A 20,836-nucleotide genomic window follows, 5' to 3' on the forward strand; every position below is an offset into this window, starting at 1 on the left:
AAGTTAAAGGAGTTCATCATCACTAAGCCCTTATTATATGAAATGTTAAAGGGACTTATCTAAGAAAATGAAGATGATCAAAACTACTAATAGTAAAATGACAACTGAGTGAACCTAAAAAACAAAAACAAAAACAAACTAAGGAAACAACTAGAACAGGAACAGAATCACAGAAATGAAGATCACATGGAGGGTTATTAGAGGGGAGAGGGAGGGAGAAGGTTGGGGGAAACGGTACAGGGAATAAGAAGCATAATTGGTAGGTACAAAATAGACAGGGGGAGGTTAAAAACAGTATAGGAAATGGAGAAGCCAAAGAACTTACATGTATGACTCATGGACATGAACTGAGGGTGGGGCATGCTGATGGGAGAGGCAGAGAGAGAGAGAGAGAGGGGGGAGACAAACTGGGACAACTGTAATCTATATAATACGCTTAAAAAAAAGGGAAAGAAAAAAGTGTAAAATTTCCTGACAGCATTCTGAAATGCTCCAAATTCTTTTAAGTAGTCGATGATGTTAGAAAACTAGAAAATTATATTGTAATTTACCTTACATGTACAGTTAAGGTATGCTTACAAATACTGTAAGACTAACATGCAAACTATGTATGGTGCCTGGTGGGTACTGGTATACCAGGGGGGACCTTTTATAAAGTATATGATTGTCTAACCACTATGCCATACACCTGAAACTAATACAAAATTATAGTGAATAAAATCTGTAATTGGAAAAATAAAAAATAACTTAAAAGGCTAATACAAAAACATGAGATATATATCCTTTAAAATTTCCCCAAATGTCCTAATTTTGTTTCAGACAAAAGTTAGAAAGTGCTGAATGTATAATTCTCTATGTTGAAGTAGTACACTTTTGTCTAGACTTTTATGCTTCCAGAAGGAATGCTATCCCTTATTTATCGTAATTGAAATGCCTACTAATAATCGGCTAACAGCAATATTTGTGTTAACTGGTAGATTCAATTAATTCTATGCAGTTATTACTAATAGTGAATCTTGAAAGGTTGTTACTAGGAAAGGTGCTGGATAATAAAACTATAGAATAATCAATATTAAATGATATCAAAATGTTCAAATATTATCATCTATAGGAAGCTTTTAATTCAATTTGTAAATATTTAACAACTGCAAACAGAACCATCAACTTTTAAAAAACAGACAGAATCACAAAAATCACTCCTAGTTGTCACCTTGCCGAGTCAATGGGTTAATTTACCAAATAAGATAGGGAAGGTGAATAAACATGTTTATTCCTTGAGTAATGTTCTGGCTTACACTAATTACCAACTTCATCACAGTACTGCAATTATCAGTGATCAAACTAATCTTCATCCATAAGAGACAACTGTTTCATTAATAAGGTGTAATTATAATCAACAGAAGTTAGAAATGCCCTAGAGTGTATTATTTCAAAAATTAAAATTCAGAAGTCACTGTTCAGACATGTGTGAGCACTGCTATATACACGCATATATAATTACGTATTGCATGTAATATTGTACATAATAGCAAAATCTCTGCAACTACAGAACTAGCAGGATAAAACGCATCCCTGTGGTGGTGCGCCACTGTGCCACCTCAAGGTCCTCCTTTAGGCAGTCATTCTGACTTACGCCTTTGGAGGTTTACAAAGTTTGATATGATTACAATATCGATTCTACCTAGTTCACTCTCCAGCACACCACCAGAAAGGAAGTATGGTGTGAAAGGCAACCCAATAATATACCTGCACTCCTTCACCCAAGAATTATCTAAGTTGTCCTTTATTAAAATACCAGCGTCCCTTTGAAAGGTTAAAGGGTCGTTTTCTTCTTTACATAAATTTAGTAACTCACATTCAGGGAAGTATTCTGAAATATCCTAAAGAAAAAGGGCAAAATCCCGGAACAGCAGGGCAAACCTGGTTACAAGGTGCTCTGATAGAGGGCCAAAAGAGGGCACGGGGGATCTGAGTGAGCAGGGAAGTGGAAAACAAAAAGGAAGAGAAACATGTTAAGTTAAAACACCTGTATTTTATAACACTTTCAGGGCGATGATGAGAACCACAATACCACTCTATATTGTAGCCACCATGTACACACAAAACTAGACTACTTTGACTATCTGCTAACTTTAGTTTCTCCCAATTTAGTACAGACTAAAGAGAAGAGAGTATGATAGTCAGCAGACATATCCCCATTTTCTCTTTTTATTAGATTGGCCAAAAAGTTGTTAGTTTTTTCTGAACAATGGTTTTAGTAGTGCTTAGTTGTCTTTAACTTCATTTGAAACAATTTTATTACACTGTATACTGTGACAACTCTCATATCAGCATGCATTTAAAAAAAACAAAATTGGTGAATTTTGGGGCAGCCATTTTAATACTGAAGATAGACAAAGACATACAACATTTTGGGCATATTATATGCTTTATTATTTCATGTAAAGTAAAACAACTGAAACAAAAATTGAGCAATGTGCTGTGCTTATCGAATGTGTCAAATGTGCTTTGCGAAGTTTCTTGGTAGTACTGACATTTTGGCTAAATAATCCTTTGCTGTAGGGCTGTCTTAGGCATTGGAAGGCATTTAGCAGCACCCCTGGCCTCTACTCACTAGAAGCCAATAGCAGGAGATAGCCAACATATTCAAAATATCCAAATCAATAAAGTTATTGGTGAACATGAAAAATGTGTCTTAAATAAATGGACTTTTTGGCCAACACAATATTTTGTTTATATTTATAAAACACACCTGTTAAAGGACTTGATGGACACTCTATTTAAATTGCATTTCCCAAAGTGTAAGAAGACACTTAGTGATAATTAGATACGCTATTAGATAACTGTATTGAGTAGTGAGAAAGCTAGTCCCTTTCCAACGAAAAGAAAGGTCTTGGGATGCCTTTGGCAATTCATTAGCATTTGCTAAATCATCCTGTTTCGATCAGAAAACAGATCTAGAGTCACAGACTATTTTTATTTTAGCTTATTTATGTTTTTTAAAAGATTTTACTTTTTTAAATTATTTTTTATTTTTAGAATTTTATGCACTTATTTTTAGAGAGAGGGGAAGGGAATGAGAGAGAGAGAGGGAAACATCAATAGGCTGCCTCCCACATGCCCCCAGCAGAGGAGCCGGCATGCCACCCAGGGAACAGAACCTATGACCCTTTGGTCTGCGGGACAACGCCCAACCCAACAAGCCACACCAGTCAGGGCTTAGTTTATTCACTTGTACACTGATCTCTGTTTATGGCAAATGATGCTGGTCCTTCTGATATGACAGTAGTTTGAAGTTTCTTCTTTAAATAAAATTTTTTTAAAAAAAAATATAAGTTGATTAAAAGAAAGATTCTAACAATAGCATAGGTGAAATACAATCTGAAAATTCTTCCTCATAAATACTAAAGCTCTTATCCTGATAAGGAATCTCTACCAAAAAAAATTTCCTTCAGTTTTCAGTCATGAAAACTGTTTGGACCATTTCATCAGATTAATCAAATTCCATTATTATATGAGCACTCTCTTTAGATTTAGATGAATTCTTAAAGCATATATTTTGCTGTATATAATGCACACATTATACACAGGATTATTATATCCATGTACAATGCACATACTTATTTTTCAATCAAATATTTGAGCAAAAAGGTATGCATTATACACAGCAAAATATGGTAATAGATTAAAGTCTTCAGAAAAATTTTATCTAAAACCTACTATCATACAAGTTTTACACATCTACACCTTTAGCTAGGTAAGAGCTTTAAGAAAATAGTAGAGAAATGTATGGACATGTATGTAGTTTCACCTTATCATCTTGAACCTTAGAATCAAGTCTCTGTTAATGACTCTGAACTTCTTGTACGTTTTCTATCATCTTTTCATTATGACAGTACAATAACCTAGTGGGATTAGTTTTGGAAAATTTCTGCCTGGGATTACAGACTTCAGACTCTTACATGTGAACACAGGAAACCATGCTCCAAGAACCAATTATACTGCAGCATTTGCACTCTATCGTAGATCCCCAGGGAAAAAGTCTGCAGTTGCCAGTGGTAATGCATAGGCAGAATAATGCAGTTAATAAGTGATTTGAAGCTTGATTTGCATGACTGCTTTTTTAAGTCAAATGTCTGGAACACAGAATATATTTCTACCTAGAAACTAATTTTTTATTTAAGTCCACAATACAAGAGCAAGAATGCTATAATGACCTCAAACCCTCAGTCCCCAGAACTGGTAGGATGGAAACAGGACATACAGCTCTACTGCCGAGATGGAAAGGACGGGAATCTGTTCCACGGCAGTTCGGTCTTGTTCAACCCTCACCCCAGTCACTCGGCTCACTGTGGGACAGTCTTTTTACAAGGCAAATTCAGCCTCTGCTGAAAACCTTTCAGTGGTTCATCACCGCTTCATCTTTGACCCCTCCTTCCCTCTCCAGCCTCATCTCTTTCCCCCCTCTCCCACCCACACTACAGCCAGGCACTCCAAACTCATTCAGCTTTCCCTGAATATGTGATGCTTTCTTTTACTGCCAACATGATTCCCACAGCCCAGTATACCAGCCCTCTACTCCTCCTCATTTAGCTGGTTACTACTTAACCTTTAGGTCTCCAAATCTGAGCTGATTCTCCACCAGTGTCTTCTCCTTTTAATATACCACAAACCCTGGTAATAAAACTGTCGAGTAATTATTTCCACCATTTGTCAATTCCTCATAAAAAGAATGTAATTTTCTTGTTAGGCTCCCATGAACATTCCAAGAATATGTTAAATGAACAAATCAGTCCTGCTTTCTTGTGACCAAGCCAGATCTCACCTATCTAAAAATAACCACAAATTTCTAATGCATATATTAGCTAAAAGTAAGGTTTATGATTTGCATTTTCAGCTTCTTTTTTTAAAACTTTTTTGAAAGATTTTATTTATTTTTAGAGAGAGAGGAATGGAAGGAGACAGAGAGGGAGAGGAACATTTATCGGTTGCTTCTCTCACATGCCCCAATGAGGGACCAAACTTGCAACCCAGTAATGTGCCCTGACAAGAAGCACACCAGTGACCCTTCACTTTGCAGGATGACACTCAACCAACTGAGCCACACTGGCCAGGGCCTTTCCATCTTAATGATAGCTCTGTTTTCTCTTACAGAGGGGTTTCAGTCTTGCAGGAGAGTCAGATATTCTCCATTCTTTGAATCCTGAGATCCAGATTAGTTAGGTTTAGACAATGGCCTCAAGATAGGATAATCTCAACTAGGTTATTCCCACCAGCAAATGTAAACAACTTCTTTATACTTGGGCAAAAAGAAAGATAAGAATTATAAGTATACACAGAAGAAATCATTTTAATGCAAATCATTATATGTAAGCACGATCATCACTTAGAGATCTGCAGAGCACCACATCTTGCCATGTATAATGCGCTCCCATGTACAGTGTATACCTATATTTCTGCGCTCATTATACACGGGATTATTATGCCCATGATATGTAATCAGTATATCCACGCCTAATGCGCATCCTTATTTCCCCCTCAAAAATCTGGGCCAAAAAAAAAAAAAAGTGTGCATTATACACAGCAAAATATGGTACAAAGCAAATCTGTTTCCTTTAAGATGACCAAACAATTAAATGTATTAAAACTTTATTTGAAGAGAAAACATTGCATGCCTTTTGTGTATGCTTGGTTAAGAAAAGAATTACAAATGAGAAATAAGTCAAACCATAAGGCAATAAGGTATATTAAACCAGTACTTGCTCTCTCTTACTCTGGAAAAATCCTTATACTAAGTAGATATACTTTATTCACCTTTACATTTCTTATTAAGACTGCAAAGACACAAATAATGTAAAACTGTTTTACTCTGGTGTATGCCTACACATTATTTTAAAATCATAACTCCAAACCCTCACAAAGCAGTAAAGCATATCCTGTAAAATGATATATAAACAAGACGTGTTTGACTTGACCACTCTCTTCTCAGAGTATCCTGCATTTTTAAAAATAAATTTGGAAACATGTTAGGCAGTTGGGGGAATGAGGGAAGCTCTACACTTTGAATCAGTTTTAAAATTGAACTTCGGCCAATTTCTGTGGGTATAAACACTATAGGAATTTGGACTATATTGTTCACTTTTTATCAGTTTTATTACATTGAATATATGACACACACACATATATATAAAGTCTTGACAGGCTGGGAAAAAAAATAGGTTTTACCCTTCTCTATGAGGTGGAAGATGAATTCTCAATGTGCCAAAACTTAAAAGGAAAGTAGAGATGGTTTATCATGAATGTCTTTGTTGGTTTCTTTTCCTAACAGAGGCTGTATAATACAAGAGATATCATGAGGGATCTCAACTAATAAACACATTCAAATTCTAATAGAAAAGTCACAAGTAGAGGCTGTGGCCGGGTAGCTCAGATGGTTAGAGTGTCATCCCCATATGCCAAAAGTCACTAATAGTGGTTTTTTTTTGTCAGTAAAACAAAGCTACTATTAGAAATAGTTACTGCACAGGATCACGTAAAGATAAAATGACAAATGAAAGACTACAAAAGTGTCATCTTTATCTTGTTGAAGCAAGAAGGAAAAAATGTGAAGAACAACTTTTTTCCAGGTAACCAAGCAGAAAAACAAAGCGCTCCAATTAAATGAAATTCAGTTATCCTCCACCTGAAATTAAATTTTTATGATAATATGTTTATACAGAAGTCAAGTTTACTTTTAAAAAATTGTACCACATATGTTATTTAAACAGAAAATAACATTAAGAAAAGCAACAAAAAAGGCTCTCTAGGTGCAAAAATTCCATTCACTGAAATAAACATCTGTAATTTTTATTACAGATGAAATAAACCTTACCTTAGATGAAATAAACTGAAACCTTAGTACTCAATATACTAGCACTACATTTTTGAAGGCTCAAATAGAAACTACAGCCTAAGGAAATACAAAGTACAGAAAGAGTTACTCTTACTTGAATGGCCTTATTCTGACATTTATAATACCACAAATTTGTGTTTTATTTAAAGCAGAGATAATTATAACAATAGTCCAAATCTTTACACAGTTTTTCATCTAAGAAATAAAATACTGCTGAGGGAAAAACACTCAAGGTTTCATAAATTTTCATTTTTTTAGTTATAAACTACTCAAAACACAGACATATAAGGTACATAAACACAGGGGAAAATTTCCCCTAAAAATACACAAAGGCAATTTTAAAGCTCTGTACATTTAATATTAATTGCTTTGCCAAAAACTATGTTTCTTGTACAGGAGTAAGGAATACAAATGGCCAGGGCAGTGAATGGAATGCTTAATTAGACATTTCTCAATGAAACATTAAGTCAATTAGAAAATTAGGAACTTCAGTTGCTTGATGATACCAGACTATTTTTATGTAATTATGCTGGCTGCCTAGGTTATCATTTAGAAATATTTTAGCCACAATAAAGGAGGGATTAAGCATAACACTACTTTTTTTCTCTACAAGAGAAATAAATCTCATACCATCAAAAAATATATACTTTTACACTTTCCTCCCTGGCAAAATAGTATAAACCTATAGCTTTTTCTCTCTCTACCAACTGGTTCTGATTTAATCTCATCACTAATTTATGATTCTTCTGTCTCAAAGTGAGCCACTAGTTTTAATGACAGTAACATAAACTAATAGAGTCAGGATTATATGAGCAGTTGATTTCTCTCTGAAAGGTAAAGACTGACAGAAACTATTCCTCCAGTGACCAATTCTCTGCCATGATTTGAAATAAGTGAGGATAGGGCAAATATATTACAATAATGGTAAAGATGTTAATTGACTCAAAGACCACTGAAAAAGGAATAAACTTCTACTGGCAGTATAAATGCCTTAAAAATCAAAATTAGACCATCTTTAAGTAAAACAAGCAACAACTGAAGAGATTTCTGCTAAGAGAAAATTTTTACTAGATTATTTTAGGAGTTTTTGATAACAAAACTCATCATCTGAAGGCAGTGAGGTTTAACTTAAACCAAAGATTAATTTAAAAACTCAACTTTCCACAAAGATAAATACTTTACTGTAACTCCAAGAAATACTGAATCCTCTGAATTCTAAAAAGGGTTATATAGCATGAATGATTAACATATGTATCAAAATGATATAGGAGTAACCCATAGTCTAAAAATTCTACCTCTATTAATCTACTCTGCAGATATCTACAAACCGAAAAGATGTGTACCTGACCTCGGGATAAATTGGAAATAACCCAAGTGTCAACTAATAAGTGGTTACGTAAAATAACAGCATCTATGTGTAATGTGCAATTAGAAGTACTAAGGACAATGCCAGCAATACGTATTTACTGAAACTGAAAGGTGTCTTTGACTTTAGTATTGAGTAAAACTAGCATCTCTCTGTATAAGTATAATGTGCCAGTATTTAAGAAAAACTCCATACCTACCTGTGCAATAATATTACACAGGAAGATATTAGATAAACTGATGTAAATTAACATTTCTGAGTGTATGATTTGGTGGATATTTTTTCTTTGGAGTTTTATATATTGTGTTAGTGCATTTGTGTTTAATTAGCAGGTATCATTTAGAAATCCCTCAAAAGCAATATTAAAAAAGAGTCAAGGTCAAGAGAAATGAGTAAGGTAAAGTACCTTAAACGGTTGGTGTAGGTATCAACACAGGTCTTCATTTTGGCTAACAATGTGCCAACGGAAGTTTGACACTCTGACTGTTCTTCTTCCTCTTCACCGTTCTCTGTAGAAAGGGGCAACAACAGGGGCACCATGGACGTACAAGAAGCAATGGCTCGGAGCAATTCCAGAAGCGCTCGATAGAGCGGCACATGTCTTGCCATGTCAAGAACTGTAAGAAGGAAGAGGGGAAAAGTATAAAATGAGAACAAGGACAATATAACAGGAAGACCACAGGAATATAGCTTCTACTTTAATCTTAAGAGTAATTGGTTAGTTGGTATAAATGGATTAATACAGATGTTTACAAAGCACCAATGTATAAATAATAATAGGTACTTTTAGGGAACAAGATGCACATAAGGCATAGCATTGGGGATTGAGCAAGAGTTAATTAACTAGTAATGATTAAATAGCTCAGATAGTACATTATGGCAGTAAATACATGTATTAGTATGAAGTAGAAAAAAATACGGGTGTATATGTATTGTTTAATCCTCATCTGAATATAGAGTCATTAATTCCAGAGAGAGAGGAAGGGGGCAGGGGGTGGGGTGGCAAACACTGATTAGTTGCCTCCCGTACCCACCTGAAACCCACAGCCTAGGTACATGTCCTGACCAGGAATCAAACCCCCAAACTTTTGCTGTATGGGACAATGCTCCAACCAACTGAGCCACACCAGTCAGGACAAGTAGAAATACATTTTAAAAACTGAAAAGATAAAGCCCCTGCATCTCAGACAAAACAGTAATACGACCATAGTTAATCAGTAGTGTGTTTCCACAAAACGAATCAGAAAAAAGTTGACTATGCTAACTTTTAATTATAAGCTACAAGTCAAATGACTTTTTTTCTTAATGCCACACACACCCAGGAATAAATAAGTCACCCTGACCGGTATGGCTCAGTTGGTTGAACACTGTCCCACAAAACGAAAGGTCGCCAGTTCAATTCCCAGTTGGGGTACATATCTGGGTTGAGGGTTTGGTCCTCAGTCAGGACATGTATAAGAGATAACCAATTGATGCTTCTCTCTCCCCCTCTTTTTCCCTCCCTTCCCCTCTAAAAATAAATAAATATTTTTTTAAAAATAAAGAATAAAAACCTCAACACAATCTAATAAAATGTGTTTATGGAACATTAATTTGAGTGGCCTAAATACTTAGTGTCAAAATCACATAAATTCATTTTCAAACACTTAATAATTAAAGAACTTATCCATTTTAATTTAAGGAGTTAAGAAATACAGGAGTTGAAAGATCCTAAATTATTACTCTGTAAATTATAAATCCTTTAATTAAATACTAAACTCAATCCATAATTATTTGTAACCAATACCGTACAATTAATGTGGCTAATATGCATATCAAAAATACTTTGCCTGGTAAACTAATTTATTCAAAAGAAAGTTCAATTTTTTAGTACTTATCTAATAATGGCTATCATAGAAATTACACATAAACAGTGTACAACATTTTTTAAAAAGGCTGAATTCAACATTGGGTAGAGTAAAATAATAGATTTTTTTCACCTAGAATACTACTAAATTCTCACTAAAATGTAACTCAATAAGTAAACTAACAAAACTATTCTTTAATACTATATATTTCAAAACAATATATGGTTAAATTAGACCTTTGCAAATGAGATTACTGAAAAGATCTCTAAGTGAAGATATTTGTCCATAATAACTGTTTTAAAAGTTGTTTTACTACAGAGCTATAAATTTAATATGTAATTTGCAATAATTCCATTATATGTAAGCAATGTAAGGAAAACATCAATGGGTTTTATACAAGTACTTACATAAAAATTACTTCTGTATCTAATTATTCATATATAATTTTCATCTCTGCTCAATTTTACCAATATTTAACTTACTGGATTTATACTCCTTCACTGAGCCTTACTTAGCCAACAATTATTTGAGAGATTCACGTCAACCCCAGATAGGCTGAACTCTGGCTGAAGTTGGCAGGGGAGTCAGCCACTAGCCCAAGAATGAACATGGAAACACATATCAAAGGGTCAAAAATTTCCAGCCAAGTAGTAAAGTATAAATGGTGTTTACTTGCTCACTTACTCAACCCAGCTGGAAGGGTAGTCTATTGGGATTACAAAAGAATGTGTATATGTACACATGCAATCTTCCAGAGGTTCTCATGTAATTCCAGCTCAATGATTGTTTCAGCCAATTCCTTTTTTATGGGGTCTTTTTAAAAAGCATTCCACTGATTAAGCATATAAACATCTAGTTTGTGTAATATTTAATTATGTAATAGCAATACATCTGGCATAAGTAAATTTGAAAACAAATACAACTAACTCTTAATAGGCTACAATTAGTTGGAAAAGAAATATATACATACACATGAAATATACATGGCACATGTCAAGTTGTTTACAAAAGAAATGGAGATTTATGGTTAATCTGGCAGGTTAGCTAGATGGAATTGTATTAAAGTTTATAGTGTAATTGGACCACAATGTGAGAAGTGAAAATATCAGCATTGGGTACCCTGGCAACTAACAGGAAGGGAAGAGCCGCTCTATTTGGAGGAATCAAGGAAAGCATCACTGAAGTGTTGCAGATATTTTACCCTTACAAACCTTTACAAATCAAATCAACTGGTAACCTATCTAAATTTTAATTTAAGCAACCTCTCTCCTCCATTATAAAACTTATCCACATAATTGATTACTCAACAAATAGAGTGATATATTCTATATTAAAGGTATTTCTACATAGGATGCCCTTGACAAGTTTGAGAATTCTAGGTAAAAGGAACTAACATTGGCTGATGAGCACTTACGTGCCAAACACTCTTAGGGGCCATAAACATGATCAAAATTTTGGCACTACGTACTCTCTTACCAGGAACAAAATGGTGCATAGGACCTGACAGTACCTTGGTTTTGAATCATACACAGAAATAAATAATATAGGCAAATGTTCAAAGTTTTATTTGTACTCCTCTGCTAATTTTCAAGAAAACTGAGACCATATTGTAATGCAGTTTAGAATTAAAAACAAACTGGCATGCAACTCCACATAGCAGAAAAATCTCTTTAAATTTTCATCCATTTCTGACAGATCCTTTATTATAATAATGTAAAGAAATGGCATATTATAAAACACCTCAAAAGAATCAAATAGACTATTATCAAGAAAACTAAAATATGGATACGAAGTTAAGTACTATGTATTATGACAGCTCAATAATTTCTAACTATTTTCTCAAGCACGCGTATCACGCAAAATAACTTTTCATAAATGATAAAAATGACCTATTGGTATGAAACCAGTATCTTTTCACTCAACAGCACTAATACAATTTCTAAACCCTCAAAGAACAATAGGCCCTCTTGCTGCCCTGAGTCCTAAAAAGATGGGTTTTCCATTGTACATTTACTTTGAAGACACATTTTAGTAATAACTTTTGGATTTAAAGAATATGATCATATTTAAATTAAGATATTTGCCGTAACAAAATTAACTTTATTCTCAAGTAGTAAAACTGAAATCTTGACTTTTTGAGGACTATAACCAAAGATAATATCTAATAATAAGAACTGCAGACACACAAATTCAGCTTGAGGAAAATCAGATGGTATAGCAAAGCTTGCAATAATGGGTTTTGTCCCACTATAGCTACTTATGGAACTGCCAAACCAATACTTTGAAAATGAAAAAAATTTAAATTTTATTACTATTACATACCATCATTTAACTTAGAGAACCAGCCAAATTCACAGATATCTGATAATGTCCCGATAAAAGTCCTGTACTTGTTCTTTCATTGCTACATTCTACTACATCACATTCATTCCTTTCTCTTTTCCACACTGACAAAATTCATTTATGTCCCACCTTTGAATTTGAAAATATTTAACTTTAATAATGGCCATGTTACAGCTAATAAGTTAAACTTGGCCGAATGAGTGAATTTCTCTAGATTTCTTTTCTCTCATTTGTTCCTTCTTAATTTGTGAACTAAAAGGGATTGAATTGGGTAACTCTAATTTCCCTTTCACTCTGAAATATTTGTGTTTACCTCTGCACTATGAAACTAGCACTTAAAATACAGAGATTCTATAATAGTTTAGTAAAAAATGTTTAGCATGTTCCACTAAAAATCAATGTCAAATGATTAAATATGCTCAGTGGTGCTATTTTCAGAAAATAAAAAAATACCATTTTCAAAAAGGTAAGTGAGATGAGGTCAGGGTGAGGAACTCTGAAGTAACATTCTACTTGTTTAACTCACATTCATGTATTTTTACGAATCTATTTGCAGGAAGGAAAGAGGATTTCCACCTAGTGGCCAGTGGGGTATATGCAGGCTCACTAAATAGCTTAAGTGTAGGGGTAGCTAGAGAAAATGATCCTGTTTGCAATGCAGCTTTCAATATAACATGGCTATGACAAATGTAAGTCAGAATATTGACAGAAAGAAATTAAAAAGAGTACATCCTTTATGTGAGGAGTGTCCTAAGAAATCTGTCAGGAAAACAATTAACTTTCTCTCTTTAAGCATTATTACTCCTTTTAAGAATATTAGAAGTAAAATATCCTAATAAATGTGTATTTCATTTTGTCCATTTACCTACCTTGAAGCTGTGGCTTCAAAATTTGTGTTTCATAATTTTTGTAACAAATCTCTTAATTGCAGACTTAGTGTATTAAGTTCTTAAAAAAAAGTATAAAAATTGTATGTTAAAAATAACTAAATTTGTTACATATAGTTGTCCAGGGTTATGTTATATTACTGATTTCAACGTGCTAAACCCAAGTAAGAACACAAAGAGGTCTTCATTTTATTCAGTGTTCTAGGACAGGTAACTACACGGTATCAAGAGTTGCTCCCCGCCCCCAAAACTAAGTATTTCTAGAATTAAAAAAATAAATCCATGAAATTCATTCCTACATATATTGAGAGAGAATACCAATATTTAAACTGAGCCATACTATTTAAAATGAAAATGACAAAATAAATAAACAAAAGTACTCACCCCAAAGATATTTCAGAGAAGTATTAAAATGGGATTTACCTGAATCATTTCTGAGATAAGATGACATGGCTGGGATGAGGCAGGACTGACTGAGAAGCTCTAGAAGTACAGAAGGAAGAGCATTACTGTTCTGCCCTCTGCTCTCCGCCTGAGCTTCTCCGTTCATCGCACCACTCATCGGATTTATGTAACTTGCAAGAACCTAAAAGGAAAAATTGCTAGACTTAAATTGGATTTAAGTTTCAAATATTTCAAAAGCCAATATTTTATGTCACACATTCAGTCTGAATACCAAGAATATATATTTTCAAATCCATCAATCTCCTGCACTCTTATAAATATTCAAAATAAGACACTTTTTTCTTTAGACTTTTAAAAGAGAAGAATGTGTTTTGCATGATGAGGCACTATACAGAGTGGGGTAAAAGTAAGTTTACAGTTGTTCATATGGAAAATAATTTATCAATAAATAATAATACAAAAATAAACTCTTTCCCATACTCACAACTGCAGAATTGCTTTCGCACCACCCTATATGTCTAGATATATAAAAGAAATCCACCTAAGAACACAAACTTAAAGCCTCAATAGCAATTGATTTATTTTATTGAATAAATTCACTTTACACTTTGAGGGTGATGAATCTTAGAATCTTATACTAAATTGACCCTTTCAATCTAGAAATGCAGAAAATAGATGCTCAAAGACTTGACCTATTTTAATTAACTAAAATTTTATTTAATTAACGCACCTCCCCTTCTCATTCCTGCGGCATTAAAGATTTCTCTATTAGTTCACCTTTCCTGATTCCAGAAAAGTCATAAAACAGTGTGAGGAACAAAGATACATAAAAATAGATAAATAAGTAGTATTGGTTTTTAAGAGTACAGATTCATTACTTAGATGAAAAGATGACTGGAAGCAGGTAGATTTTCCAGTTATTGAATAATTTTGTCCTTGTCACTTTCCTCCCAGTGAAAAAGCTAATTGAGAGGAAAGAAATTTAGTTATGAGTAGGAAAGAATAATCTCTGTCCAGTGGTATCTTAACAGAGCTGAGTAGGGAGCATAATGGGCTTTATAAAAGTAGCTGAAGATGAGCTGAATAGTCATCAATACTTTAAAATCAATACTAATACAAAAAATAATTTATATTTTGTTAAAAATTTAACAAAAAATAATTTAATCAATACTAGTTCAAAAATAAATTTTACAAAAAAAAATTATATATCACTGGCAATATCAGCTTTGGAAATATACCTGCAAAAGACAGGTAACATGTTCCTCTTCCAGCCTCTGTTTAGTTAAGGCTTGTTCCACATCCCATCCAGAAGCTGTAGAGCCTGTCCCAAAGCCAGTCCCTTTGGCCCAATATAGCTGCTGTTCTTCTGTTGATGTAGGGTTATGAGAACTTGATACCTGAGGCTTGTAACAAAACATAAAAATTTGTTACTATTTGGTTTTATTTACCCTCAAAAATATTTACCAGTAGGAATATAAATAGTTCAGCCGCCAAGGAAAACAGTTTGGAAATTGCTCAAAAAATGAAAGAAAGAATTACTATGTGACCCAGCAATTCCACTCCCAGGTATGTACCCCGAGAAATAAAAACTGATACACAAATACATGTACACACATTTTCACAGCAAGATTATTCACAATAGCCAAAAGGTGGAAACAAATTCCCTTCAATGGATGAATGGATGAACAAATCACAGTATATACATACAATGCAGTATTATTCAGAATATTGTGCCATATGAAATACTGTTATGTATTGTGTGGATGAACCTCAAAGTATGATGCTAAATCAAAGACAGGAACGAAGGTAACATATTGTACCATTCCATTTGTGTGAAATATCCAGAGTGGGTAAATACACGAAGACAGAACATGGGTTGATAGTCACCATGGGATAGGGTAAAGAAAAATGGGGAACAAATGCTTATATTAAAAAAAAAAAAGGCCCTGACTCAGTAGCTCAGTTGGTTAGAGCATCATTATGATGTGCCAAGGTTGCAGGTTCAATCTCTGGACAGGACACATATACATGAATCAATCAATGAATCCATAAATAAGTGGAACAACGAACTGATGTTTGTCTCAATTTCTAATCAATATATAACATTTTAAGTAAGTAAGTAAATAAATAAATAAATGTCTAAAATATTTACTAGGAGAAAACAGGGTAAAGCACCTTAAGGCCTAAAGAGTCAATAACTCAAAATTAAATAGAGAAAATAGCGAAGAGAATAAGGATAAGAACCCGATCTTTCAGGATGAACCTAGTAAAGTCATACATCATAATTCTATGACAGTGTCACATGTTTTCAATCACAGTAAGCAAGATTACTTCTACTTTTAGAACCAGTAATCATTAATTTATTTTTCAGAACATGATGTGTACAAAAATATTGGGAAAAAAGGACATATTAAAAAAAGTGAATGGTGTAGAACAGAAAAAAAGTCTGAGACCTATTGGCTCTATAAAATAATCTCAAACTCTGTAAAGGTCCATACTTTATTATTTTTTTTGTGGATTATGAAATTAATTCTGTAACAATGAACCTCTTTTAAAGAACTGTCATTAAATTCACCTTTCTAGTACCCTCAAAACAGGGGTAACTAGGTATTACTTTAAAAAATAATTTATAATTAATAGTGTACCAATGCTTTGTTTCTTTTAATGGTAATATTTTCTAAAAACCAGAATTTTCATAAATACTTTCATAAGTTGGTCAGCAGATATAGTTTTATGGATTTGTGACTAAGAAATTTCATCTTTCTCATTTTACTAATATAAATTGAATCATAAAAATTTTATTATCATATAAACATTTACCAGCAGAATAATTAAGGTTACTGATAGATACATCTTTTTCTTTTTTTAAAGAATTTATTTATTTATTTTTAGGGAGAGGGGAAGGGAGGGATGTGCAAGATACATTGATTGGTTGTCTCTCACATATCCCCTACCGGAGACCTGGCCTGCAACCCAGGCATGTGCCCTGACTGGGAATTGAACCAGTGACCTATTGGTTTGCAGGCTGGCGATCAATCCACTGACACACACCAGCCAGAACAACAACTATTTTTTTTTTTCACTTTCCAACTGTGAAGTGTAACTAACACACACACACACACACACACACACACAACATAAACCAAAAAATCAAGTTTAATTAAATGCAAATGCGTATTTCACCATGCAGGTCAAGAATTATATCACTGAATGTAAGAAACTGCGCTCATTCCACCTCCTATTCATCACACCCTCATTCCTCCTGACTTTTATAATCATTACTTCCTTATTCTTTTTATAATTTTACTACCTAAGCATGAAACCCTAGTCACTATAGTTTCGTTCTAATTTTTGAACATTATATAAAGCAGAATCATGCTATATATATTCCTTTATGTCTGGCATTTTAATTATGCTTGTGAATTAATCAAAACTGATATATATATTTGGCTATATTTGTTTTCTTTCATTACCTTACAGTACAGTATTCCAATACATAGTAGGCAATTAATTTATCCATCCTATTTTCACACTATTTATTTCATCCATTCCACTATTTTTACATTATTGCAAATGATAATAGGACAATATTTGTGTTGTTGTTTTTAAAATTTTACACTTTCTGATGGGTGTGTAATTGTAGTGTATTATTGGTTTTCTGATAACGAATGAAACAGGCCACCTTTTCACATTTATTGGTTATTTAGATGGTCTCTTTAATGAAGTGCTCGTTCTAGCCTTTCACCTATTTTCCTATCAGGTTTCCTGCCTTTTTCTTCTGGAATTTTTGAAGTTCTCTAAATATTCTGAATATAAGTTATTAGATATACATAAACATAGTGTCTCATTCTGTGGTTTCCATTTTCATTTATTAATAGTGCTTTTGATGAAAAAAGCTTATAGTAGTGTTTCTTTTTTAAAAAATAAATATATTTTATGAATATAGGTCTTGTACATATATTTTCAGATTTATTCATAGATAATTCTATTTTTGCTGCTATTTAAAAATATCAATAATGAGCTCATTTTGTATTGTTGCTGGGATACAAATATAACTCCTTTTTATTTATTGTACCTGTATATTGTATCCTCATTAAACTAGAGCTTATGCCTTTAAGCATTTTGGATTTTATTTATTATAAGCACAATAAAATCATTTTGAAATTATGAGGCTTATTCTTTATTCTTTTTTTCTCTTGCCTTACTATACTGTCTAGAACTTACCATTCCACAGTATGATTCTCTAAAGTTCAAGAACGAAAAGGAAGAGGAATCGCAGTAAAAACTTAGCATATCCCAGTAATTAGAAAAGCTGATTAAGCTATTAAATAATTTGTTTTTCAAGTAGACGGGTTAGCTTATGGTTTTCTGGAAAAGCCTAATAGAAAAGAGAACATTTAGTTCATAGATTCTCTTTTAAATATTCTTTGCTTTAGGAGCGAAAAGAGAAGGCACAAGTGTCTTCAGGAAAATCTATACTCTGTACTCCTTGAATTTAACTTAGTTTTTCATAATATAAAGAATTAAAACTGAACATACCTCTGCTTGGTTGAGGTTCGAGTTTGGAACTCGTGGAGCATGGTGGCTCAGAGCAGAGAGACAGACAAGAATGAGGTGCAGCGCTCCAATCTCCAGCGCCATCCGCCTCAGGAGCACTCCATCGTCAGTTGTCAAAGGGGTGGTGCTAAACAAGCTACGAAGGACATGGAAGGGAAGAGTTGGAAGCACATTGGCTGATGGAGACTGCAGAATGTGACCTAGATTAAAGAGAGACCTCAAAATTAAAAATATTTTAAAAACACAATAAGGAATAATATACAGGATCACAAAAAATAACAACGTAATAGAAAATTATACCATTGTATTTATTAAAAAACAACCCAAACACCACAAATATAATAGTGATAACTTAAATTTAATAAGTAATGTCTGAAAAGCTCTGTAAGGCATCATATACATAAACTCATAAAAAGAAATATATTCATGCGATAATTCATAGCTAGACTATGTTAAATTTATTATAGACTAGAATTTAAAATATAACAATTTAAAAAAAGTTAAAAGTTTCTTACAACAGTATGAAAATAACTGCTTGCCTTGGGAGTAGTTTCAACCATGAACACAACAGGTAATGAAAGTAAGCTTATTTTGTTTTGTTTACAATATAGCTTTCTACTACATTTGAGCTAGAAGCGAGTGTTAAATGCAAAAACAAACCAAAAAAAAAAACCAAAACCATTGCCTTGTAAATTTTGGATGAGACAATTCCTGCAAAAAGGGATATCGGAGTTGTGCTTTTTAATAAACACTATATTCACTAAAACTAGTCTGAAATGACGTAAAAGCAATTCTTTTTTTCTTTTCTACTTAAGGTTACATTTACTGTCTCATGCTAGAGTTCTAAAAGACAGTGGTTCTTACCATTGTATCCACTTAAATTTAAAAAATCAGATCAAGTAATTAGAAATTCCTGACTTAATAAGCATATACAATTTATATATGAAACCAACCAGAACTATTTATTACATAGAATCTGTAATTGTTACAAAGACACTTAAAATACAGTCAACATTTTTGAAGAATCCCATTAATATGAAAATACAAAAGAAAAAGTATGTACTTTGAATATCTGATAGCTCCAGAGTTACAGGATCTACAAATAATTTGTTTTATTAGATTAAATAGACATTGTAGTACAGAATCCAACAGCACATTCTTCGTCAATGGCATGTGAAAGTTATCACATCTAATCAAAACCATGTGACTTTAAAATAACAAAAAAATAAATTTTCAAATTTAATGGTCATTAACTGAAGAATTAGAGGCAAACCAAATGAAAATTATTTGCTGAGCTACCCTAACTGGAATTTTTTCTTTATTTCTTTCTATTAAACAAAATAATCAGCCCACTGGAAACAATCACCATAGTTTTCTATTAGTATTCTATATTATATCGTATTATAAAATACATTGTTACTTTCATCACCATTCTCTTTAAATTTTGTTACCAAATTCACTTTCTTAAAAAATATTCTCATCACATTACTACTTTGTGTAATGTTTTAATAATAAATCTTTATAGCTATTCAGAATAAAATCTGAAGCTTTTTATAAGCCTTTCCATGATCTGCTACCAATACCAGCTTTCAAAGTGAGCTCTCAGTGTTGCTCTTTCATGCCAATTTTCATCAGCTAGCATCTCTTCTCCTACAGCCCAAGCATACAATACTGCTCAAACCATTCTTTCTTTCTGAAATAACTCATCTCAACCTCTACTGACTCTGTCCTTTGTGGATCTACAAAAAACCACAATGTCACTTCATTAACATCACTAGGTAGTAAGAAAATCATCTCATACCTAAGAGGCTCCATAATGCTATTCCTCTCTCAAGGCTTTTGTACCTTACAGAGTCTGTATGTACATACACATTGCTTATTGCTATTACTGGAGGATACTAGCTCCTCGAAGGAAGGGTCTAAATACCTGATTCATCTTTAAATCCCTCCAGTGCCCAGCAGTTTTGTAAGCACTCAGTAGGTATCTTTTGAATAAATAAAGAAATGAAAATGAAGATTTTTAAAAGATTTATTATGTCTATTACTGGAACTAACCTGCCAGCAACAAATCATGTAGCAGTTTAACTATTAAAGAAATAAATGATGGAACAGGTAATAATCTGAGTAACTTTTACATGACCCGCCTATGTTAAGTTTCACCAGTAACACTAAACACTTACTTCCTTCTCCATCATCTGTCACTCCCAACACCAATCGAAGAAGGCACTGGGCATGTTTTCTCTCTTTTAGTAGCACTTCAGCATAGCCCGGAAGACGAAGAAATAATCCAAAAGCAGCCAAAGAATGGGCTGGAATAGGAGACATGGTCTGTACTGCTGACTTGATAGGTGGAGGTTCAGCTGCAATGGTTTCTGGTGCTTCATAAACTAATTCCCCTGATTGTTCGATGGTCACCCATTCAAACTGATCACTGTCCTTTGGCTTTTCCTGAGTGGTGGATGTTACAACTGGAGCACTCACCTAAAGGGAAAAATTTTTTTTTTAAATTGTTTGGTTATTTGCATACCAAATACCAGGT

General features: G+C 33.3%; 1 protein-coding gene across 8 annotated transcripts in view; it reads right to left on the reverse strand.

Moving 5' to 3' along the window:
* Positions 1-20,836, reverse strand: part of BIRC6 (baculoviral IAP repeat containing 6) — a 204,381-nt gene that overhangs the window by 36,709 nt on the left and 146,836 nt on the right. For all 8 annotated transcript variants that reach the window (XM_054568064.1, XM_054568109.1, XM_054568100.1 and 5 more), the window contains exons 62-66: positions 20,478-20,778; positions 18,280-18,497; positions 14,979-15,143; positions 13,759-13,921; positions 8,665-8,875 (exon numbers count right to left, since the gene is read on the reverse strand). In XM_054568064.1, coding sequence (XP_054424039.1) covers positions 8,665-8,875; positions 13,759-13,921; positions 14,979-15,143; positions 18,280-18,497; positions 20,478-20,778 — 1,058 coding nt within the window. The remainder of the gene's footprint in view (positions 1-8,664; positions 8,876-13,758; positions 13,922-14,978; positions 15,144-18,279; positions 18,498-20,477; positions 20,779-20,836) is intronic.

This window comes from Pteronotus mesoamericanus, unplaced genomic scaffold (assembly GCF_021234165.1).
Source record: "Pteronotus mesoamericanus isolate MK-2021 breed Mesoamerican mustached bat unplaced genomic scaffold, CSHL_Meso_final contig_101, whole genome shotgun sequence".
In the NCBI taxonomy this organism is placed as follows: domain Eukaryota; kingdom Metazoa; phylum Chordata; class Mammalia; order Chiroptera; family Mormoopidae; genus Pteronotus; species Pteronotus mesoamericanus.